Source organism: Sus scrofa, chromosome 14 (assembly GCF_054392235.1).
Source record: "Sus scrofa isolate SSC_HxYL_T2T_F1_AM1 chromosome 14, Sscrofa_HxYL_maternal_Yorkshire_Landrace_v2.0, whole genome shotgun sequence".
Lineage (NCBI taxonomy): Eukaryota > Metazoa > Chordata > Mammalia > Artiodactyla > Suidae > Sus > Sus scrofa.
This window is the reverse complement of record NC_139396.1, coordinates 35883739-35909314: the sequence shown is the minus strand read 5'-3', so window position 1 is coordinate 35909314 and position 25576 is coordinate 35883739. Positions and strand designations below refer to the sequence as shown.

The 25576-nt window shown below is 44.2% G+C and overlaps 1 protein-coding gene and 1 long non-coding RNA gene across 4 annotated transcripts in view; one reads left to right on the top strand and one right to left on the bottom strand.

Moving 5' to 3' along the window:
* Positions 1 to 23397, top strand: part of LOC102167906 (uncharacterized) — a 96812-nt gene extending 73415 nt beyond the window's left edge. Inside the window, exons 4-5 of the long non-coding RNA XR_014827193.1 lie at positions 20310 to 20390; positions 23051 to 23397. This is a non-coding gene — a long non-coding RNA (uncharacterized LOC102167906). The remainder of the gene's footprint in view (positions 1 to 20309; positions 20391 to 23050) is intronic.
* Positions 1 to 25576, bottom strand: part of BLK (BLK proto-oncogene, Src family tyrosine kinase) — a 57017-nt gene that overhangs the window by 12764 nt on the left and 18677 nt on the right. Inside the window, exons 1-4 of one of the 3 annotated variants that reach the window (XM_013990301.3) lie at positions 23447 to 23671; positions 5232 to 5340; positions 2834 to 2888; positions 806 to 899 (exon numbers count right to left, since the gene is read on the bottom strand). In XM_013990301.3, coding sequence (XP_013845755.1) covers positions 806 to 899; positions 2834 to 2888; positions 5232 to 5339 — 257 coding nt within the window. In that variant the 5' untranslated portion in view covers position 5340; positions 23447 to 23671. Of the gene's footprint in view, positions 1 to 805; positions 900 to 2833; positions 2889 to 5231; positions 5341 to 7717; positions 8011 to 23446; positions 23672 to 25576 lie in introns of those variants that run through there. The other 2 variants (XM_003359055.5, XM_021072720.2) reach the window with 2 other exon arrangements.

Sequence of the window (25576 nt, the reverse complement as noted above, 5' to 3'; positions counted from 1 at the left end):
ATGAGCAGTGGCTTCCAGGGGCCTCTCTGGGCAGCTCACAGCCCACAGCTGCCCCTGACTCACTGGAGGCAGAAGATTCAAGAGGCAGACAGCGGGTATGGGGAGAAACTGGGGCCAGTGGTTCAACAAAGGGGCTGCCTGGATCATTCCAACTCGCAAGCATCCAGTGGGCCCAGGGTGCTCCTGGTCCCGGGAGGAAGGGGACATCGCAGCCTCCACAGGTGGCTGGTCCACACAGCCTGATCCACCCAAGAGGGCTCTAGTGAGTAGCCTTCCTCTGGATTAACGGGGCACGTTTAGAGTTTAGTGAGTGCATTGGGACAGTTAGGGAAAGGCGGAAACGAGGAGGGCTGAGGACAAAAGGATGAACCTGAGGTCAAAAAGTAAGCTGACATTTGAGAGGGAGTAGGTTTGGAGAAGTTTCTGAGAAGAAACATTGAAGATAATATAAAGCTGAGTTTGTATGTGGGATCTCATGCGAGACCTTGTCTGGCAAGGGAGACAAATCTGGACACAACTGACTCTGACCCAGAGCTGTGATGAGCAGCCACCAGGCACGGTGAGTGTCCCAAGGGCTGCATGGAGGAGGTGACATTAGAGAGGTTTAGAAGGAAGAGTAGGATGTTGCCAGCAGAGCAGGAGGTAGTGAATAGGAACCACCTCACCAGAAAGACTGGAAAAGTAGGGGGAAGGAAGGCAATTGGGTCAAGCTAAGTGGCTGGGCTGGGGGGCAGGGCACCGGAGAAGATATTCTAGAGGCAGCTGTGGGTGTGTGTGTTGGGGGGGGTCCTGCCAAGACACTTACTCCTTCAGGATCTGCAGCTTCTCCCCCTTCAGCATCTGCAGGTCCCGGTCGTTCATGGCATTGTAGTTATACAGGGCTACCACGAAGTGCTCCTCTAGAGTGAACAGGGAAGAGATGGCCACGCTCGGGCCGCTAGAGCCACGGAAGGGACTAGAAAAGTCCCAAGGAGGGGTTCCTGTTGTGGCTCAGTAGTAACGAACCTGACTAGTATCTATGAGGACGTGGGTTCGATCCCTGGCCTCGCTCAGTGGGTTAAGGATCTGGCATTGCCGTGAGCTGTGGTGTAGGTTGCAGATGGGGCTCAGATCTGGCATGGCTGTGGCTGGGGTGTAGGCCTGCAGCTGTAGCTCTGATTGGACTCTTAGCCTGGGACTTCCATATGCTGAGGGTGTGGCCCTATAAAGCAAAAAAAAAAAAAAAAAAGGAAAAGAAAAGAAAAATGTCTTGAGAACTTAGGGAGCTCACTGGGTGGACCCCAGTGTTGGCTGGTCCCGGAACACCACGGGGGTGGTGAGCCTTCCCCACTTCCCCTTCTCCCCCTGCCCTCCTGCCTCTATTCCAAAGGGGGCAGTGGCCTCAGAACACAGCAGCTGTAACCTTGACCTGAAACCATGCCCAGGGCCCCATCGTGATGCTCTGGCCGGCAGTACCCAGACATGCTGGTGGTCCCTGCAATGGTGGGGAGGGGGCTCCAGAGCTAGGCTTATGATCTTCCCAATGACCACGGCTTGTACAGCTCTGGGAAGCCAAGACCCCCCTCCCTCCCCTGCCCTGGAAAAGTTTACCTGAAACCCCTTAGCTTCCCAGGGAGTAGAAGTAGATGACTCAGCCTTATCACCAAAGCCTGGCTGTGACACCTCCCCTCAGCAGGAAGTGGGGCTGGAATAGAAAGAAGCCCCTCCGGTTCTGAGATTCAAGTTCTTATGCCCAAGGCAGTTGGTTTATTTCCTCCGGCAGGAAGTAAAGGATCACCCCTAACGGTAATTAACTGTGATTCTCAGCAGGATAAGAAACACCAGGCAAGGCCACTAACAAGTTCCAGCTCAAGAGCTGACAGACTCTGAGCTCCTCAGGGGGAGGGGCCACTTTACCATCAGTTTTATCTCCTCCCCAGTCCTGGGTCTGAGTCTGGCTCTGGGCTGTTTGTCCAGTGCCAGCTGGGCTAGTGCATTCAGGCCCCACCTCCTGGCGTTGGGTGCAGGTGGCTTATGAAGATGCTGGCAGAGCTCCCCCAGAAGCCCCATTTGTGAGCCTCCCGCCTAGGCCTGAGCCCCTGCCCCAGAAAGGCGAGGTCATTTGTTATGTCACCTCACAGTCTGGCCTATCAGAATGGAAGTGGGGACTGGGGGTGCGATCGGCAGGGGGCCTTTGACAGTGGGCTGGGAAGAAAGACCGTGGTTCTGTCTGAACAAGAGCGAAGGCTGGGACTCAGGGCCATTGGCCTTGGCCCTTGGAGATGAGAAGCTAGAATCTTTGAAAGCCTCGGTTTGAGGATGTTGTTTGTATTTATGGAAACTCTTGTTGTGCTCCTTCTCTTGTTTGTTTGTTTTTCTTTTTAGGGCCGCATCTGCTGCGGCATAAGGAAATTCTCGGGCTAGGGGTTGAATCGGAGCTGCAGCTGCTGGCCTACACCACAGCCATAGCAATATGGGAACCCAACTCACTGATCAAGGATAGGGATCAAACCCGCATCCTCACAGACACTAGTCAGATTCTTAACCCCATGAGCCACGGCAAGAACTCCTGTGCTCCTTTATAGTTTGTAAAGTCTTAAAACAAAACAAAACAAAACACCACCTAGGCTCAGGTACCCTGGAGGAGCTGGTGCTGGGCACCTGAAGAGAAGCCCCAAGGGCAGGCAAAGCCTGGGGCACCTTGCTCAGCCTCCTCCCAGCCTTCTCCTTTCCCACCTTGAGGGTCTGTCTTGTCCAAGCTGCTCCCACCCCAGCCCCAGTTCTAACTGGGCGAAGTCAGAGCCTGGAGGCCAGGGCCAGTGTGGCCTCAGCTGTCAAAGCAGCCCTTTCTTACCTTGGTCCGGGTGCGTGGTGTTGGGAGGTGGGGGAGCCAGGTGATTAAACACGACCTGGAGCAAGATGCACGCATGGTGTTAGTTCACGACCCCGCCACTGGGCAGGGCTAGGTCGGGGGAGATGGCTGGGTGCCAGTTGGTGTAAATTCTACACCTGCTGCCACAGCTCCCCAGGTGCCAGTGCCACCTCACACAACCCGGGGACAACCTGCCCAACCACATGCAGGGTTGGAGAAGGGGCATGTGATGGGGGGCAGCTGTGGGATGGGTGGGGGAACAAGATCAGCCGGGCTAAAATCCTGGCTCTGCTTTAAAAGATGAGTATTTGAGAACAAAGTATTTATTCTCAAGGAAAATTATTTAAAAAGCCTATTTCTCTAAAGCTGAACACACGTTTTCCCAGGTATGTGCCCTGTAGAGAAACCTTTGCACAGGTACGCTCCCAGCAAAAAATAAAAATGAAATAAAATAAAAATTGCTAAAGAGTACAAATCATCCTATGACCCAGGACAGACAGACACTAGACAAACTGAGGCAAGTCATGCACTGAAATCCTGGGCAACTGTGGGACTTGGTGCTACGGCCCTGGGCACCAACGTGGGTAAAACCCACAGACATCAGGGGGTCTGAAACCCACATCTCAGAAAAATACATCCTGTCGGATTTAAATGACTCAAAGTTCACAACAGGCAAAATTAAACTGAAGAGTGTTAAGAAATACATGTGATCACACCGAGAAAGCAAAGTTAAGGAATGACAAACATACTCAGGAGAGTGGGGCCTGGAGTGAGGACGACGGGCTGGGGGCAGCACAGGGTCTCAACAGAACCAGTCACATCCTATTTCTGAGGTTTGGAGGCTGTGCTAGACGGTCAATGTGCTCTTCTTTCAACTGGACATGTGTGTTACAAATATTCTTTTATTCTGTGTTTACTGAACACAGTTTTGAAGTAGCATTTTGCAAAATGGCTCCATTGAAACTATAAACGCAATATAAATAACACAGAAAAAGGGTCTGGGGGAAGGGGCTCTGAAATGCTAACTCTGGATGTCACTGGATAGTGGAATAATAGTCACATTTTTTTTATCATTAATATATATTATGTGACTTTTTTTTTTTTTTTTGCTTTTTAGGGCTGCGACTGCAGCATATGGAAGTTCCCAGGCTAGGGGTCAAGTTGGAGCTGTAGCTGCCAACCTATGCCACAGCCACAGCCACGGCAATGCCGGATCCAAATTGTGTCTGCAACCTACACCACAGCTCACGGCAAGGCTGGATCCTTAACCCACTGAACAGGGCCAGGGATCGAACCCACTTCCTCATGGATATTAGTTGGGCTCGTTAACATCGAGCCACAACAGGAACTCCATATTATGTGACTTTAAAAAGTTGATCATTCATGCAACAAATATTTCATTGTTATTTACCAGGCCCTGCCCTATATTGAGACATGGATAGATAAGATACTTAAGAAACAGGATTAGCAATCCCACCACCACCACCACCACCACCACACACACACACGCACACACCCTGCACCCCAGTCAGGTGACTGTCAGAATAAAGCAATGGCCAGTTGGACATGCTGGTGGGGCAGAGAGAGCAGGAGAGGAGGTCCAGGTGTGAGTCCCAACCACCCCAAGCCAAAAGGGGGTAGGTGATCAGGCAGGAGGAGACACGAATGGTCATCTGAAAATACATCTTTGAAATGCTGCTGTCAAAGGGTGCCAGCTGCTTTGTGAACAAACCAGGACTGTGTGGCAGGCTCCCTGAGAACCTGAGGGCTGTCTGGGGAGCAGAGGATGGCACCTTCCCGTTCTGGGGTGAGACAGCCCAGGAGGGCCAGCTCCTTGGGAGGCCAGCAGCAAAGCCACGAGGGGGACAATGATCTCCGGGAGCTGCTAAATGCCCCAGACCCTCCCCCACCACACTTTTTCCTCCAGGTGACCTCTTTGATTTCCTTTTCCCTTCAAGGCTGTCCTTGCACAATGAAAACTGGCTAAGAATTGCTGGGGACCCACCGGGCCTGGGCCTGCGCTAAAGGCAATACGTCCATTATTGCATTGCATGCCTGTATGCACACTGCATAGGTCACATCCCCATCAGAAAGGCACTCTGACTATACCCATTTTACAGATGCAGAAACTGAGGCATAGGGGAGTTAGCGACCTACTTGGAAGCACACAGCTGATAGATTTAAGCTCGGCAATCTGGCTGCTAAGCACTGTCCTATTCTGCCACCACGGCATAAGTTGGGAGGGGGCCTGTTTGTCAGAGCCCTCAGTCTAGAGATGGCACTGGCTCCGGGTGGAGGCAAGCGGCAGCTGTGGGAGCCTGGCAGGTGCTCTGTGCCCCCTCCTTCTCCTCCCCTCCAGCTGGACACAGTAGTCACTCACCAGGGGCGGCAGCGGTGGGGGCTCTTTGCTGTAGGTGCTGGCCTTTACAGGGCTCCATCCGTCCTTACCCTTCTCCTTGACCTGCCTTTTGCTGCTCACCACTCCCATCCTGTTGGAAAGTACACAGCAGATGGGCAATGTGAATAGGTTTTCAGAGGCTCTGTGCACAAGAGCTCCCTCAAACCCCTTCCGGTGGCCTATTAGAAACGAGGGGAGGAAGAAGGGCAGTGAAGTTCAAAGTCAGAACATGGGATCAGAAAGGGGTTGGGTGGGCTAAGTTGCCTCCACCTTTTCTCCCAGAGCTGGGGGAAGTGCCCCAGAGAGGAAAGATGCTTGGTGCCCCAGAGAAGGTCTGGCCTGTAGAAACTGCCAGAAACCCCTGGGGTGGATTCCAGGCCCCTGGGGACGGAGCCCTAAAGAGTCTGGCCAGCAAGTCTGGTGGTCCCGGTTTCTGTCTTCACTTGGGAAGTTCGTATTTCCTCTCTTGGTCTGTGTTAAAACACTCCGAGGTTCTTTCCAGTTCAGATTTTCAGGTGAGATGGTGTAATTTAGGGCATAATGACAGTAGAGGCATCTAAGGCCAATTTCTCAGTAATATCAGGGAATCTTTAGAGATGAGTGAAATATGATCAAGATTTTTCTTTTTTTTTATTATTTTTTTTTATTTTATTTTTTTTATTTTTTGTCTTTTGTCTTTTGTTGTTGTTGTTGTTGTTGTTGTTGTTGTTGTTGCTATTTCTTGGGCTGCTCCCGCGGCATATGGAGGTTCCCAGGCTAGGGGTTGAATCGGAGCTGTAGCCACCAGCCTACGCCAGAGCCACAGCAACGCGGGATCCGAGCCGCGTCTGCAACCTACACCACAGCTCACGGCAACGCCGGATCGTTAACCCACTGAGCAAGGGCAGGGATCGAACCCGCAACCTCATGGTTCCTAGCTGGATTCGTTAACCACTGCGCCATGACGGGAACTCCTCAAGATTTTTCTTGGGCAGGAATTCCAAGGGAAAATTGTGTTTTCTTACATTTCTGGTACAAAAGTCTTTATTATTGTTATTTCATAGGTTCTTTCCCACTCCACTTCTAGGATGAAATCTTGATGAAGGCTGGGATCTTTGTCTTATACATTGTTAAATCCAAATCGCTAAAACAGTGCCTGGTATGGAGTAAGTACTTAATAAATATTTATTGAACAAACCAAATAGGAAATACTATGACATTTTTAGAAAACAATCTTTCACGTTCTATTCGAAGTGAAAAAAATTCACCAATTTACAATCCCTCTTCTGAGAGTCTCACAGTGTAATAAAATATCATTAGAAAGGAATATATGAGGAGCTACCATAGTGGCACAGCAGAAACGAATCTGACTAGGAACCATGAGGTTGTGGGTTTGATCCCTGGCCTCGCTCAGTGGGTTAAGCGTGGTTTAACCCGTGGTGTAGGTCGCAGACACGGCTCAGATCTGGCGTTGCTGTGGCTCTGGTGTAGGCCGGCAGCTGTAGCTCCGATTAGACCCTTAGCCTGGGAACCTCCATATGCCACAGGTGCAGCCTTAAAAAGACAAGAAAAAAAAAAGAAAAAAAAAAGGAATATATGAGATATAAACGTGTTTATTGCAGCAATTGTTGTAGCAGCAAAAAAACAAAACAAACTTTGTATTGGCTCACCAGCTGGGGAATTGCTGAATAAATCTCTACCTTAACGCAACCATTAAAAAGAATGTGCTAGGTCTTTACCAGTGACACCAAGAGGGATTTCTCCAACATACCATTAAGTGAGAAAAGCAGGATGCTGAAAAGTCTGTGAGGTTGTTCCATATGCAGAAAAACCAAAGAGTAAGAAAAGAAACCCTCAGAAACTCATGTGCATGCATTTTCATAGGCATCTGTTTTATATGGAAAGAGGTTTGGGAGGATAAACACCAAGATGTTTACTTTGGTTATTGTCGAGGGAGAGACAGAAAAGGGAGGTGGAATGCTGCCCCCTCCCCCCTTAAAAAAAGCAAATTAAAAAAAGTTAGGGGGATGTTTATGCAAAGCAGGGCTCCAAAATATATTTCCTAAAATGTTGATATTGTTTATCTCAAGCAATAGGACTTCATGTGACTTTTACCTCCTTTCTTAGGATTTTATATACTCCTTGAATTCTTTCATAAAAAGCATATATCGTCAGTACAAGCAGAAATCTGAAAAGAGACTTTGCATAACTTGCCCAGTGACAGAGGGGCTGCCTGGGCTCAGGCCTTTCCTGACCCCTCCAGCCTTCTGGTTCAATGAAGCCTCCGCAGGCAGCAGCTTCTAGAATTTTCCTGACTTGGCCTCCTGTTTCCGTGCCTGCCCAAATGGCCAACCCCCTCTGGTCAACCAAAATGCCACTGATTTTAAACTTTCTGGGCAAAAGTTTATGTCTACTTAAACAACAGAAAGGAGCATTGACACGACTTGACAGGAAGTAACATTCCTACGATTACATCGCCAACTACTTACACTTCCTTGTCCTTCGAGGCCTTAGCTGTGTGTCTGCAGGTGATCTTCCATGGGTTTTATCAATAACCGGGTTCTCTAGGGTCCCTCCACTTGAGAGGCTCTGACTGGAGCCTGGACTTCCAGGGGCATGTGACGAGAAGAGCTGTGTCTGGTGCCCGGGCTGCCACCCCACTGTGATATTTTAGCAGTTTCAGGCTGGGTGGAGCCAGGAAATGCAGAGTCCACGCAGAGGCCCAAGGCAACATACATGGTCCTGGTGGGTCCAGGGGACTTTGCTGCCCTGAGAGGCACTGGCCTCCTTCCAGCAGTGAAGGATGGGTGGGAGAAGGTGTGAGGGGTGGGTGGGTGTGTGTGCCTATACGACAGAGCAAGTATACACGTGTGTGTGTGTGTGTGTGTGTGTGTGTGTAGTGGGGGAAGGTTATCAAGAGGAGGTGAGGTGGAGGAGGGGACTTCTGTTTGTTACAGTGGAAGGGATTAGACCCCCTGTGTAGACTCTGACGGGAGCAGAGAGGTTAGTGTTGGCCCCAGGGGAAATGCTTCAAGCCTGACGCACAGCCTCAGCCTAGGCCTGACAGGGGATGTGGTAGAGGCAGCAGCTAAAAATAGAGAAACTAGAAACACTTTATTTACAGTTGCCAGCATTTCACAGTTTGAAAACACTTGACATATACGATTTATTGGATATTCACGTAGCATCGATAGGATGGTTATAATTATCCTCATTTTACAGCTGAGGATGGAGTGGCGAGGTGGCCACACTGAAGGTGGCCGAGCGCGGTGCTAGGGAGGGTTCATGGCCTCAGTGCTGCCCCGAGTTCACTGCCCAAAGCAGGTGCATGGATGCCCTGTCTGGGGCGCCATCCTCTGGGCACACAGTTCAGGTTCAGATACCCTGTCCAACTGGACCACTTCAGTGATGCTAAGATAGATCTAAGTTCAGGTGATGCTGGTCTGATCCTTCCATTGAGAAGCTCATCAATATTTCAGCTAATGTTTCCACGAGAGGTCACTAAATACTAATGTTCTAATTCCAGTATTCCTTCCATATTTGTTAGTAGGGAGTTGAGAGAGTGAAGGATGAGAAAGAGAGAACATCAGGGAAAAAAAAAAATGCCATGCATAATTCCACCACGACAGGGTAGTGCTCGGATATAGAGAAATAGCACTTTCCCCAAGACAAGGGGGTGGGAGCTTTGCTCAGAAAACATTGGCTGGACTGTATGATAGAATGAGAAAATGTGTCTACCCCAGGGAATTCCTTGTGCAGTACTTCTCAATACTAGTAGAAAATTTGCCCAGTGCTTACATAGGACCTTTATTTTTTTTTTTATTTTTTATTTTTATTTTTTGTCTTTTTGCTATTTCTTTGGGGCCGCTCCCACGGCATATGGAGGTTCCCAGGCTAGGGGTCGAATCGGAGCTGTAGCCACCGGCCTACGCCAGAGCCACAGTAACACGGGATCTGAGCCGCATCTGCAACCTACACCACAGCTCACGGCAATGCCGGATCGTTAACCCACTGAGCAAGGGCAGGGACCGAACCCGCAACCTCATGGTTCCAAGTCGGATTTGTTAACCACTGCGCCACGACGGGAACTCCTACATAGGACTTTTAATAGAGCTGTAATTTCTGCCTGATTGTGTCAGGGCTGCTGGGTGAGCAGCAGTGGACTTGGACTTGTGTGTGCCCTTGGTCAGAGTGGCTGTCAGCAAGGCTGTCAGAAGAGGAGGCAGAAGTGTGACTATTTCAGTTTTGTAAAGTGAAAATATTTCCGCTGTGGAAATTCATTCTCCACAATGGTGAAGTTGGTAGAAAAGATTTTCAGGTGGTAAAAATTTGAGGGTGCTGAGCAAAACTTCAGGAAGGAAGCCAGCATTCTTGTGATGGTAAATTAAATAAAACACAGACACTGTGTCACCTACATTTGATTCTGCTGACATAGCGAAGCTTAAAATTTGTTAGTCAATTACGCTAAAAAAATGGACCATGCTGATATTTAAATTCTTGTGATAATTGCCAGCCTGTAAACAAAATTCTTTTATTTGGAGACATCATGAAAATTGATATTTTTAAAAAACCGGGAGTTCCGCTCAGCAGAAACGAATCCGACTAGTACCCATGAGGATGGGGGTTCCACCCCTGGCCTCACCCAGTGGGTCGGGGATCCGGCTTTGCTGTGAGCTGTTGTGTAGGCTGGCAGCTATAGCTCTGATTTGACTCCTAACCTGAGAACTTCTATATGCCAAAGGTGCGGCCCTAAGAAGCGAAAATAAATATATATATATAAAATATAAAAAACTGCGCAGTAGTGTTAAATAAAACAGATTATTGATAGGCAGAACCAAATGCAACTACTGCTATATTTTGTATTGGTAGGACTGTGAACCTGAATCTACTTTTCAGTTTCTACTTTTTTTCGCATTATTTTCATAAAAAAAATGAAGTCAAGGGTTCAATACTTCCTAATGGAGTCAGTTATGATTCCTGAGCACAGTAGTTAAACCTTGGCTTGGAGCATCACAGCCCAGAGTTTTACAGATTCCTGAGGTCTAGCCCTAGTAGTTCTGACATGTAGGTCTAGCCTGGGGGCCCAGGATCTGCATTTTTAATTTATTTTTTATTAGGGTAGTGTTGATTTACAGTATTGAGTCAATGTCTGCTGTACAGCATAGTGACCCAGTCTCACACACACACACACAAATACTTTTTCTCCTATTCTCTTCCATTATGGTCGATCCCAAGAGACTGGCTATAGCATAGGAATCTGTATTTTTAATTAGGGCCCTGACTGTGCTGATGCAGACAGTTCACAAACCCCACTTCATGAAGACGCTGTCTTTTTTTTTTTTTTTTTTTTTTTTGCTTTTGCTTTTTAGTGCCTCACCCATGGCATACAGAGATCCCGGGCTACGGGTGGAATTGGAGCTACAGCTGCCGGCCTACGCCACAGCAATGCCAAATCTGAGCCACATCTGTGATCTACACCATAGTTCAAGGCAACATCAGATCCTTAACCCACTCGCTGATCGAGGCCATGGATCGAACCCGCAACCTCATGGTTACTAGTTGGATTCGTTTCTGCTGCGCCACAACGGGAACTCCAAGACCCTGTCTTTTATTGGGCTGTACTCCTCAATTATTACTTGCAAAAAGGATTAAAATATAGTCCTGCCAACCTCAGGTATTTCTTCATGTGAGTCCCTCATAAACAATGCTTGTAGTTTTCCTGCCAGTGATCCTCTTGTCTTTAAAATGATTTTATTTGTCCTTCATACACATATTCCTTATATATTAATATCTTTCGACACAGTTTTTTGACATGGGGGAAACAGCTTCCCTTTCTATGACAACAAGCTTTGCTCTAATACCTGCCAGTTCACAGAGCCTTTTCACATGGGTATCTCAGGAACCTGAAAATGACCCCTTGAGCTGAACAGAAGCCTCGTCCTCTGGAGGCTGCAGACAGAGGTGAAGAAACAGAAGAAACTGCACAGGGATTTGAGTCCTGTCTCTGACTTAAGCCTTGCTCTCTCACACCAAGGCACACAGGTGTCTTCTCAGATGCCCAGCTGTCAACCCTGACTTGCTTTCAAAAGGCACCAGCCATCACTCCATCCTTGTGAGCCGCCTCTCCACTGCTCATTAAGCACAACCCAACATGTGGGATTTGTAAACAGAAGGGAGGCATGTGTACAGAAGCCCCTCTCCCAGGCTTGAGGGGGTGGGGGTGGGGAGACATTTAGACTGAAAAAGCGGGCTCTATTTGATGCTTGCCAGCAGGAAGTTGGAATAGGTTATAGACAGAAAAAAAAAACAAAAAGAAAAGAAAAACATCTTAGGTCCCTGACATTTGGCGGTTAACTCTGATTATGTGGCTCTACAGACATCAACGTCCGGGTAGAGGCACAGAGATCTAGGATTAACTATGAAAATTCTGTTGTAGGATTTGCCTATCACATGGGAGCATGAATGCCAATGATTACCAGCGCCTAGTGTTCCTTCCTGATCAAGGCTGGACACTCTGCTATGTGCTTTACAAACAGTGTATCTACCCTGACAGTAGATCTACTCCTTCTCATTTTACAGATGAAGACTCTGAGGCTGAGTGAGATCTAAAGACTTGATCAAGACCATACAGTGGGTCATAAACTGATATTTAAAAACCAACTCTTGTGGTGTTCCTTGGTGGCCTAGAGGTTGAGGACTCGACGTCACTGCTGTAGCTTGGGTCACTGCTGAGGGGTAGGTTCAATCCGTGGCCTGGGAACTTCCGCATGCCACGGGCGTGGCCAATACATACATACAAATGCATAAAGCCCAATTCTCTGGCTTCGAAATCTGGCTGATTCTATTCTATTCCAAGGTCTGTGAGGTAATGAAAATAAAACACCTATGATGACATCTGTGAAGAACATGAACCTGATTAGAAAATTAATACGTAATCAACAAGCAAAAAGCAAGTAAAAGTAGATGATGGGATTTTAGATCGGGGTGGGGGGGGTCTTGGAGATTTTCAAGTTATCCAGGTATTTATAGTTACTATTGTAATTCTCATTCTGGACCAGCTTTGCCATTCCAGGTCCAAGCAAAGCTGTCGGGGGAGCCGTCTTACTGAGTGGTGCAAAATAAGCGTTTAACCTCACACTGACGAAAGCTGTGGTGGCATGCTTTAGAGTTCTGTTTTCAACCTCTCTCTGTCAAGATTTTATCAGCCATTTGTGTGCAGACTTAAAAATCTTGCTCATTAGAATTTCTAAAGATGCAAAAGGAGAGGAAAAACTAGTAGAGGCCAGAATTTTTTGAAAGCAATCCCTCAGAAATGATTGCTTGGAACGAACATGGTGAGTTAAAATTAGAGTAGAAAAGCATGCAATTTAGGCTCATAAAAATCACCTAGTGAGGCGTCATAGCAGAGGGGCTTGCCTCAGTAATAGCATGTGAAGGACAACACAACACGACAGGGGTGACGAGGAACGCACTTCTTGCCTTTGGGAATTCCCAGAGATGTGCTGAATCTTGGCTTTGCTGCTTAATAGCTGTTTGAAAGACGATGTGATTTATTCACTCCAAGCCTTTGTTTCTTCATCTGCATAATGGAAATAATATATTCGCCTGCCCCATTATGATAAAGAATAAAGACAGTGTGTACAAGAGGCTGGCGTGCAGTGGGTACTTCACCAAAGTAGCAACTTTTCTCAGAAAGACTTAGAAATGCCATTAGGTAATAAATTCACATCTGGGTACAACACCACTATGACTGCCTTGGACAATAATAGCAGCTGACATGATTACTGGTGTCAGGCACTACAGTTAGCATGACATGCCTTGCTTACTTTATTTTTTAGGGCCACACGCGCAGCATATGGAGGTTCCCAGGCTAGGGGTCTAACTGCAGCTACAGCTGCCGGCCTACACCACAGCCACAGCAACGCATCTGAGCCGCATCTGCTATCTACACCACAGCTCACGGCAGCATGGGATCCTTAACCCACTGATGAGGCCAGGGATAGAACCTGTGTCCTCATGGATGCCAGTCAGATTCATTTCCATTGAGCCACGACGGGAACTCCTACTTTTAAGAAAGCCCATCTTACTGCTTTCTTACCTACTCTGACATCTTTAGAAGAGCCCACACATCTTACACAAAATGCATTGTCTGTCTTTCCATCAGGGAAGGAGCCTATAGGGAACTAGTTCTATACAACTGCAGAGAAAACCTATGGCAACTATCAATACAGATCAATGCTGTCCTTTATCCATAAACATAAACAATCAATATGGTAGAATAGCTATAAAAGGAGTATAATCTATAAAAAAATATTGAATCACTATGTTGTATACCTGACATATAATTTTGTAAATCAACTATACTTCAATTTAAAAAAAAAGTAGAAAGACAGAAACAGACCCATGTAAATATAGTCAACTGATCTTCAACAAAGAAGGAAAGGCAATTCAGCAGGGAACAGACAGTCTCTTCAACAAATGGTTCTGGAACAAATGAAAAACCACTTACAAAAAAATTAATGGCTTTATTTCCACTTTAATGCTAGCAGAGGAGTCTAAAACAGACTGCTGTACATGGATATATTTTAAATGTAACAACAACAACAACAAAAGACTTGAACTGTACACAGAAGAAGGCAAAAAGATTCTTTCATATCAATCTTTTCCTATTGTGCAGTTTCTGAATAGGTAGAAACTAAGAACACATTTTCCCCAGTGGAATTTAGGATGAAATAATTCCACTTTTTGATCAACCACGCAAGTTGTCTTTCACCATTAAACTTAAGAGATTTTTGAAATGGGAGTTATCATATTTTTGAGTCATCGGATGGTCTCCTTGGCTCCTAAAGTCTGAGTATCATTGAAATGTAGCAGAAAGTCTTCCCATGAAACCGAGAAGGACTTAATGGCAACAGTGCCATTTGGAGGCTGATAAAAGTTGAGATGCTTCTGTTCTTCTGGACAGCAAGAAGAAAACTATTACTTTTATCCAAACTAACAGGAAGTGAGCCAAACAGTGAAAGAGTTAGAATGGAGAATGTAATTGTTCTCTTTTTACATAGAAGAGGGACACTTTTTCAGCCCCATTTAAAATTAATTCTATGCTGAGTCCCTGCTCTTTCAGAAGGGCAGACTGAAGGTCAGTTATTGCTAGAAAAGACAGAGGTGGCCCCCTTTCCCACCTTGAAGATGAGTCACATGAAAAAGCAGTTGGTTTGGCTTGAAGCCCTCCATGGACAATATCGATAGCACAATCCATGAAAGAAAAAAATTGGTAAGTTAGATTTCATTAAAATGAAGTTTTGGTTCTATGAAGGACACTGTTCAGAGAGTAAAATGACAAGCCACATTCTGGGGGAAATATTTATAAAACATATTTGACAAAGAACTGGTATTCAAAATATGCAAAGAACTCTCAAAACTCAACAAGAAAAAAAATCCAATTTAAAAATTGGCAAAAGAATCTGTAGCAACATGGGTGGACCTAGAGATTATTACATGAAGCAAAGTAAGTCAGAAAGAAAAAAACAAATACCATGTGCTATCACTTAAACGTGGAATCTAAAATACGACACAAATCAACGAATCTGCAAAACAAAAATAGACTCACAGATATGGAGAACAGACTTGTGGTTGCCAAGAGGGAGGAGGAGTTGGGGAGGGAAGGAGTGGGAATTTGGGATTAGTAGAGGCAAACTATTATATACAGAATTATTAAACAAGGTTCTAATGTATAGCACAGGGAACTATATTCAATATCCTGTGATAAACCATAAAGGAAAAGAGTATGAAAAGGAATATATATATGTATGCCTGAGTCACTTTGCTGTATAGCAGAAATCAACACAACATTGTAAATCAACTATCCTTCGATAAAATTTTAAAAAAATGCACAGAAGAGCTGACCATATACTCCACCAAAAAAGATAGAAGATGACAAAAAAGCGTGTGAAAAGATGCTTAACATCACATGTTGTCAGGGAATTGCAAATTAAAACAACAATGAGAAATGGCTGCACATTCATTAGAATGGCTAAAACCCAAAACACTCAGAGCCCCAAGTGCTGGTGAGGATGTGGATTCACAGGACTGCTCTTTCATTGCTGGTGGGAATGCAAAATGAAAGAGCTACTTTGGAAGACAGTTTGGCAGTTTCTTATAAAATTATACATGCTCACACCATGTGATGCAGCAATCACACATTTTGGTATTTACCCAAAGGAGTTGAAAACTATGGCTACACAATAACTGGCTCTTGGATGCTTATAGCAGCTGTGTTCCTGATTGCCCAAACTCGAAAGCAGCCAAGGTGTCCTTCAGCAGGTAAATAGACAAACTGTGCTACATCCAGACAATGGTATAGTATTCAACACCAAAAATAAATGAGCTATTGAGCCATGAAAAGACATGGAGAAAACTTAAACACGTATTACTTAGTGAAGGAAGCCAATCTGAAAAGCTACAACTCTCTGACATTCTTGAAAATGCAAAACAAAGGAGACAATACAAAGACCAGTAGTAGCCAGAGGTTCAGGAGTGGGAGGGAGGGGTGAACAGTTGGAACACAGGAGATTTTTAGGGCAGTGGAACTATTCTGTATAATAGAATAGTGGTGGATACGTTTTGTACATTTATTAAACCCATAGCATGTACAACCCTAATATAGTGAACCCAAATATAAACTATAGAATTTAGATAATAATAATAATGTATCAATATTGGCTTATAACAAATGTACCACAATATGCAAGACCTTAATAACAGGTGAAAATAAGGGATGTATGTGTACTTTCTCTGTTCTTTCTATTCGTCTTTTTGTAAACATGAATCTGTTCTAAAAATAAAGGCTATTAATTCTAAAAAAACTAATATATAATCAATTCATGAAAAAAAATTGAGACAATCACTAGGAAAATAGCACTAATATTTTTATCCCTCAATGCAAATAACAGAAAAAGAGAAGAAAGACCATAGAGGAAAATAAACAACATGATAAATAATAAAAGAAATTTCCAAAAGTTAAAAAAATAAGTCTTAAAGTGGAAAGAGCACCCTGATTTTAAAAAAATAAGCATATTTGATAAAACTTTAGAGTTCCAAGAACATTCAGGAAAGCATAAAATTTTCTGTAGAAAAAGTTTTCCTACAAGGCAGTGTGCATCAAATGGTCATTAAATTCAATAGTAGAAATGGAGTCATGTTTTTAAAGTTCCTAGTGGGAATATTTCAAACCTAGAATTCCATCCCTAGTAAAATTATCAACTGGCTTGAGGGAAGGGACTGTTTTGAATATGCAAGAATTTGAAAAAATTCACCAAGAATACATTGTATGCACCTTGAGAGAGCCTTACCTCCAGTTATGAATATTTATAGAATTAGCCTCCCCCTCCCTCCAAATTGGACAGAAAATTGTTCAGATATTGGACAATACTGGACTATGATCTCTGGGAAAAGGAAAACACATGAGGTGAGCCTGTGTCCTACAATCACCCAGATTACTGCCAGAAAGTGGTTTCAAAGCCAGCACCCTGGGGAACCCAGTGGTTTCACTGAGTTGAGGAAACAGCAGAGTACAAAGAGGCCATGGTGTCTAGAGATTTGCAGGGCAGGGTACCGCAGAAGAGGGGGCCGTTCATGGAGAGCAGGCATGCACCATGGATTGCAGAAGGGCCCCACAGCTTTCTGACCTCCCCTTAAATATCGATCTGTGCATGCGTAAAACCACCAGAAAGAACCATTAGGAAACAGTAGTTTTATTAATTCCCAGAGCTTCTGCAAAGCTGGAAACGGGTCAAATTCCCATCATGCAAAGTAGAGAGACTTAATAGTACACAGAACTGAGAAGTGTACCGTAATTAAACCTTACGTTCTTTAAAGAAACACAGCAGTACTCAGCACTTACTATAAATTCACGTTGGGCATTCAATAAAAATTACTAGACATACAAAGAAACAGTAAAACATAACTCTTGACCAGGAGAAAAGTTAAAAGGAACAGAACCAGAAATTATAGACATTCTCTTAATTAGTAGACAAAGACAAGACAATATTACAAATTATATAAACTGGTTCAAGCATATAATTTAAAACACTAAAACGATAAGGAGGGAAAAAGATAAAAAGACCTAAATGGATCTTCTAGAGATGAAAGATACAATCCATATGTAAAATTAAAAAAAACCTCTTCTTGATGGGATTAAAAGTACATTAGACACTGTTAAAGAAAAGTCAGTGAGCTAGTAGACATAGCAATAGAAAAAGAAATTAAAGTGAGAGAAACAAAGCTGGAAAATGACAGCGTTAGTGACCCTCGAGGCAACATGAAGTGGTCAAAAACCATGTAACTTCCATCAGAGAGGGGATGGAAGAGAAAAACATTTGAAGAAATGAAAGATGGAAATTCTAGATTTGATGAAAACAATAAACCCAAAAATTCAAGAAAGTCACTGAACCCTCATGTATGAAGAAAACCATACATCATAATCATAATCAAATATATGTTATATCTCTAGACAAAAATCATAAGAAAATTTTTGTGACATTGGATTAGGCAAAAAAAATCTCTTGGAACATATAAGCATGAACTATACAAGAAAAATTGATAAATCAGACTTTTTCCAAAATTAATTTCTGCACTTTATAAACACTATTAAGGAAATGAAATAGGTGAGCCACAGATAAGGGGAAATATTTGAAAACATATATCTGATCTGAGAATATATAAATAACTTTTACAAGCTAATAAAAGAAGACAAAAATTTAACTTAATACTTGAGCAAAGAAAATACTATATGAGTAGCAAATAAGCATACGAAAAGACGCTCAGTACTGCCAATCATTAGAGAAACGGCAATTAAAATCACAGTGAGATACCCTATACAAGCTCCACAACAGCTAAGATTAAGATTAAAAGACCGAACATAGCAAATGCTGACAAGGCTTTGGAGAAATGGTCACTCTAGTACAATGCTGATGGCAAAGTGAAATGGAATGGAAACCGGTAAACAGTGTGGGAGCTTCCTATTCTCTGATCCCGAGATTTCATTTCTAATTCTTTATCAAAGACCAATGAAGACATCCAACACAGTCACGGCAGCTTTACGTATCAGTTCCCAACTAGAAAACAACCCAAAGGTCCATTAACTGATGAATGGATTTAAAAAATGCAGTTGTAATTGACCACTTTACCTATAACGACCTGCAGAGAAAGGAGCAAACACAAGAACACCTACTGTCTGATTCCATACTCAGTCCTCTCTGGTATCTGCAAGGGCGGGGGGGGGGGGTGATTCAGGAGTCCCCACGTTTACAAAAATCTCTGGTTCTCAACTTCCATAGTCCTTCTGTATACACAGGTTTCCTATCTGCAGAGTCAACCAACAGCCGATGAAAATTTCAATAGAAAAGAGAGGGTGCAGGTGAAAGGCGGGTAAGGAAGGGCATTGTGCATCTTTCATAGTGGAAATCAATACAATTAGCCCAGAGATTGATTGATTGATTTTTTTTTTTTTAAGGGCTGAACCCATGGCATATGGGGGTACCCAGGCTAAGGGTCCAATCCAAGCTGTGGTTGCCAGCCTACACTCTAGCAATGTCAGATCTAAGCTGGGTCTTCCACCTACACTTCAGCTCACAGCAACGCCAGATTCTTAACCCACTGAGCAAGGCCACGGATCGAACCTGCCATCCTCATGGATGCTAGTCAGACTTGTCTCCACTGAGCTACCCAGGAACTCCCAGCTGAGAGATATATTTAAAATCAGAGTTGGTATTCTTTAAAGTTTAAAGGAGATCAAAACCTAAAACTATTATCACTGTTTATTTCTGGGTTGGTAGCAGGGGAGGCAAACATATTTTTCAGTTTAGACCATTTGGAGCTTTCCACATTTTAAGAAACATTATTCATGGATAACCTATAATAATAAGCTCTAACTCAGTAAATGAATGGGTAGACAAATAAATTACTAAAAGAATAGAAGATCTGACAAAAATGCCTAGAAGACATTATTGTTAAATGAAAGAGTTTATGGCAGAATGCTTGGTATACAATGATTGTGGAAAAGAAAAAAAAAAAAGGAGTTCATAAATAAGTTTGCAAATGAAGACAAATGAGAGAAGAAAGATTAAAAGGCCTAAAAGGACCTTCTAGAGATGAAAAATACGATATGTAAAACTAAAAAAATCCCCCTCTAGATGGTGTGAATGAAAGCCCTTGGTATAAATAAAACTACTGGAGTGCCCATCGTGGGGCAATGGAAATGAATCCGACTAGGAACCATGAGGTTTCGGGTTTGATCCCTGGCCTTGCTCATTGAGTTAAGGATCTGGCATTGCTGTGAGCTGTGGTGTAGGCCTGCAGCTGCAGCTCCGTTTTGACCCCTAGCCCTGGAACCTCCATATGCTGCGGGTGTGGCCCTAAAAACACACAAAAAAACTGGAGTTCCTGTCGTGGCGCAGTGGTTAATGAATCCCACTAGGAACCATGAGGTTGCGGGTTCGGTCCCTGCCCTTGCTCAGTGGGTTAACGATTCGGCGCTGCAGTCAGCTGTGGTGTAGGTTGCAGACGTGGCTCAGATCTGGCGTTGCTGTGGCTCTGGCGTAGGCTGGTGGCTACAGCTCCCGATTCGACCCCTCGCCTGGGAACCTCCATATGCTTCGTGCAGGAGCAGCCCAAAGAAATAGCAAAAAGACACACACACACAAAAAAAACACCAAAAAAAACCCAAAAACAAAAAGACACCCTGCTAAAAGGACAGCTTCTGGAGAGTGAAATTCACAAAGGGATTAGAAGTCTTTACTTTTTTTTTTTCTTTATAAACCTCTGTGCGGTTTGGATTAAACACAGAATGATATACTTAAATACAAATATCCTTAAATATTGTTTTTCATATGTGAAGTTAAAAGAAAGAAGATATGCAATTACCTAAAAAAAAAAAAATCTGGCCGGTGTGCCCCTGAACAACCTTTGAAAGAATGAAAGAGGTGACGGAATTCTATCCTTTATGGGTTCAGGCCATGCTCCTCTGATGAAGCACATGAAATATACTTTCCCCTTTACACATGTAATTTGCTTTTGTTACAGGAAATGCAGAAAGTAGAGAGGAAGATAAAAATTACCTACAACACCGCCATCCAGACATAACCACTGCTCGTTAACATTCTGGTATGTAATTTTCCACTGGCATTTTTTTTTTTTAAATGCAAACTGGAATCATTATCTATAACCCGTTCAATGACCTGTTTTTAAGAGTGTATCATGGCCATCTTTTCCTGTCATTACCCATTTCGCCTGTAGCATCACATGCCAGGCTGTGGGGCATTTTATGGGACGGTTGTATCAAGCTTATATTACCCATTCCACTGGTTACCCAACCAAGCTGTTTACATTTTTTTTTTTAAGTATCACAAATAATGCTGCAAAGATGTCCTTTGTTCATGTATTTTATCCTCGTTCATGTTCCCCATTAATCTTTGTTGAAGTTAAAAATCCTAGAAGTGGGATTGCTGAGCTCAAGAGTTTAACATCTTGAAGTCTTCTGATATATTTTGCCAAAGTGTCCTTTAGGCATTTCACACAAGGGTATGTGAGTATATATTTCCCTGTACTTTCTCTAAGAAAGGTTATTATTTTTTTATATTTACTAAGTGAATTTATTTTAAAAACTATATTTTTACTTTTTAATCTAATTTTTGTTAGGCAAATAATATATGCATGTTGAAAATCAGAAAATTCAGACCTCTGTAAAAAAAATTTTTAAATGGCTCAATCCCACCACATATGGAAAACCACTGTGAACATTTTGGTAATGAATATTTGGAGTTTTTAACGTACGCATATACACTTAAGAAAATGAAACCAGACTGTTTATGCAGTATTATAACACGGTTATTTCAGTAAACAGTACAGTGTAAAGTATATATACATAAGTACAATTTGGGAACAATATAAGCTGCATGCTAAAGCTCCAAGGCCAATGCTAGAACCCGAGCCATAGTGGTGCACTGATTTCTTAACTGCTAGGCCACCAGGGAACTCCAGCAAAACAATATTAATAATTGTTGGCCATCTACAGACTTCACATTAATTTATTTAATCATTATTGCTTGAATAAGTTATTCTCAATCTTTGACTATTATAAATAAACCTGTAGTTAATATTCTTGTAGAATATACAATTAGTTGGTTTGATATTTTTAAAGCTATATTTCTATAAATGGAATGATTAAGTCAAAGATGCACCTTTTTAAAGATCTTGAGCTCTGAAGCTAAGCTGATTTTTTACAAAAGTAATACTGATTTACGTTCTCGCAGTGATGAAGAAAACCATCGCTCATCCTTGGTCCACAGTTTTTATCAAGTTTCAGAGAAACCTTTGCCAATCTGCTAAATGAAAGTGATAAACAACATAGTTTTAATTAAGTTTTCTATTAATGTTTATCATGTACTTGTCAACCACTTGTATTCCTCATTTGATGAATCGCTTATCCATGTCCTCTCCTCATTTTTACATTGACAGGTTTATCATTTTCTTAATTGTATATAGGACTCTTTACATGGTAAATATACTTAATTTATACATTGATTTGTCATATATGTTGTAAATATTTTTTCTCAATTTATCTTTTGCTTTTTAATTTTGTTTATAGTATTTATTGGGCACAAAAGATTATCATCTTTATCTTGTCAGTTCACTAATCTTTCTTACCAACCTTTGCCTTTGGTGTTTCCACTTAGAAGTACCTTCCTTACCCCAAGATTATAGATAAATACACCCAGCTGAAGATATGTAAATATATACATATAATTTTTCACTATTAATTATGAGTATTTTATATGCATAAAAGCTAAAAATGAATGTAATAGACCTAACATCAAATGATATTAATATTTTGTCACACTTACTTCAGTTCATTTTTTCTTCCTCCCTCTCTATTTTTATGTCACCCATATAACTAAAGTTTAATCATTATTTTCTCCTTTCTTTGTCTCCAAAGTCATCATTACCTTGAAATGAGTGGATGTTATTACCACGTATGATTTTGTACATTTATGACATACAGATAAATAGCCACAAGCAATATATATGTTTTTGTATGCTTTGCAAAAATGGCTTCGTAATGCATGTCATCTTTTTGCCACTCGCTTTTCTTTAAAACTCAAACATGTTTTTGAGATGTGTTCAATTTGCTACACAGACCCTTAGCTCTTCTATTTTAAACTTGATTCCATTAAGTGAATAAGCCTCTTTGTATTTGTCCATTTATTCATTTTTCACTGAGGAGCAGTTTAGCTGTCTCCGCTTGTCCAGAATGACAACTTGCACCGTGAGCCCATGTCCCTCATGCACACGTGTGCACGTTTCTCTGAACATAGTGGCTCTAGTGGACCGTGAGGCCCTCAGGGCCGAGATCCTTCAGCTCTGCCGTGGATCCCCAAACAGCCTTCAAAGTACCCACTTTTTCTACCCCCAGCAGTACCTAAGAGTTCTCACTTCCTCATGTTCTTGCCAAAACTGGTGTTATGAGACATTACTTGTTACTAATTGGATGGCTGACGAATGGAATCTTTTTGTTTTAATTTGTTTTTCCTTGGTTACTCTTGAAATATTTATTGATTCATACAGATTTTTCCCTCTGTGTAGGGCCTATTCATATTTTTGACCATTTAGAAAAATGCAGCTTAAAAAAAAAAAAAACCCTCATTTCTAAGAGGTGTAGACCTCCAGTTATAAAGTAAATAAATCATGTGAGGTAATGTGTAGAATGGTAACTATAGTCCATAATACTGTCTTGGCTGTATTTCACATTTCCTCCCTTTGTTCAGGCTCTCAGAAGGGAATTCACTTTGGACCAACACTGAGGAACTGTTTCAGGACTCCTGATCCAAACCGTCAAAATACTTTCCAGAAAGGCTGAGACAACCTGGGCTGCCAGCAGCCCCGGAACCCACAGAGGCAGGTGGCCCTCTGGCATCAAGCAGTGCAGGATGGACCCCTGCCTCCCTCATTCCTTGTGGGGCACCCTGTCTCCCGGACAGAGGTCTGTGAGCACAGTCCTGGGCACATGGTGGGAAGCGGAGACCAGAGATGCGCTATGGAGCTCAGTGCAGTCTGGCAGGGCAGCAAGCGAAGGCGAGGCTGGACAGCGAATAAACCAAGGAAACGGCCAGTCCTTCCCGAGAGAGGCTGTGCAGAGAGCAGAGCTGGTGCGATGGACGTACCTCAGCGGCAGGGGCTATTCCTCCGAGGAAAGACCTCCCGGGATCTGAGTGACTGGAGACAGCTCTCCCAGGTTGAAAGGGCAGGGGGACCGCAGGAGGAAAAGCTCTCGCGGGGCTCAGCCTCGAGCAGAGCCAGCAGGGCGAGAGGCGGGCAGGCCAGGGAGCTGGGCTTCCTTTCAAGAAGCCGCGTGAACCCGGGCGGTCTGCAAGCAGGCCCACTCAGCTGTTAGAAGGATCACGGCAGCTGCTGGGTGGAGACCGTGGGGCCCCAGCCCCGGAAACAGGGTCACCAGGTAGCAGACGCTGCAGGGCATGTGGTGAGAGGCAGTGGACGAGGGCGAGGAGATGGGGGACGTGGAGGGAGATGGGGAGATGCCAGCTCAAGGGGACAATGACCTTAAGGTGTGGGAAGGGCTGTCTGTGGAGGGAAAGGGAGGCTGGCTCCTCCTGCAGAATCAGGACCTCCTGCCCCTCCCCCACTTACTGTTTGGCGGTCCGCGCTCAAAACTGGAACCCAGTACCCAGCAGGGATTTGGCAGGTCAGTTGTTAGAACTTGAATGTGCTGAATAAACACACATGAAAGTGGCTGGGTGAACCAGGAAGTTGCGCTCTGCCGGGAGAACCCACCATCCAGAGCCTCAGCGGGACCCTGAATTTGAAGTTCCTCTGTGCTTCGTTTAGTGCCCCCAATGCCTGTGTGAAGTCAAAAGGCAGCTCAGTGGAGGGGGCTGCCACTGGAAAACCAGGAAAGCTGGGATCTAGACCTGATTCGACCATCAAGCGGCTGTGGCCACTGCATCTTCCCCTGCTCTCTCTCCCAGCCTTTGTTTCCCCTTCTGTAACGTCATTGGAGCAGCTGTGTCCATCGCTCTCACTGTCGTCAGCATCTGCGGACACCCAGGTTTCACATCATCTGACAACTCCTCTCATAGCCCCCTCTGCTCCCACTGGGGGCTCAGGGCTGGGATGCTCTTGAAGCTGCTACAGGAAAAGGTAACTTTCTGGCTTTCCAGAGGTCACTCTCAGCTGAGAGGGGGCCCTTGATTCATGGCCAGTTGTTGAGGGTGGGGAACAGAACCCCACGGCGTAACAAGGCCAAGGGCTCTGATCGCAGAGCCGGGGCTGCACCAGCAGCAGGCAGGGTCTCACGGCAGCTTACTCCAGGCTGAAGGAGTGTGGTCTTCAAGAGCTGGGAGGTGGCCTCCTGCCCCAAGGTGCTGCTCACACCCAGGAAAAGTGCTCTCTCAACTATGACTCAGAGAGCAGACAAGGCTGGGAGGAGTAAGGTCTAAGCTGCAGATGCGGGAGGCTCTCAGAAGCTTGGAGGCCTCTGGAGGGTCCCGGTGTGCTTGGAGGCTGGAAGTGCCGCAGTACCAGAGGAAAAGGGCCAGAGGAAGGGTTTAGAGCTCAGAGGATGAGCTGACAACATCATCGCTCATATTGTCACTTGGATTTCTAGTAAACAGCTCAGACTTGAAATGGCCAGGAGGAACCTCTAATCTTCCCCCAAACCTGCTGGTCTCAAGTCTTCCCCATCTCTGTAAATGGCACCTCCATCTTCGAGTTGCTGACAGTCTTTCTCCTCCCTCCCACAAACAATCCATCACAGCTAGGAATGGACCTCTTCTGCCTCCCCTGCGGCTACCCCAGTCTAAAGCCGGGACCTTGTAGTGGCTTCCTGGCTAGTCTCCCACTCCTTCCCCTTCCCTCCTGCCAGCCTGATGCTGTGAGATGTAGGTCAGACTGTATCACTTCCCCACCCGAAACCCTCCAACGATCACCCCTTGTTCGGTGCAAGTTCCAGTGTCCTGTATAGCAGTTCCTCAGAAAGTTAAACACAGAATTAACATATGACCCAGCAATTCCACTTCTGGGCATATTCCCAAGAGAAGTGAAGGCACAGGCTGGAGCAGATACTGTCCGCCAACATTTGTTCAATATGCAAAAGATGGAAACCCCCATATCCATCAGTGGATAGATGGATAAACAGAATGTGTATGTACATACAATGGAATAGTACTCAGCCTTACAAAGCAGGGCGATTCTGACACAGGCTACAACATGGAGGCCTCTCGAAGGCATTATAGTGAAATTATAGGCATGTTAAGTGAAAGAAGCCAGACACAAAA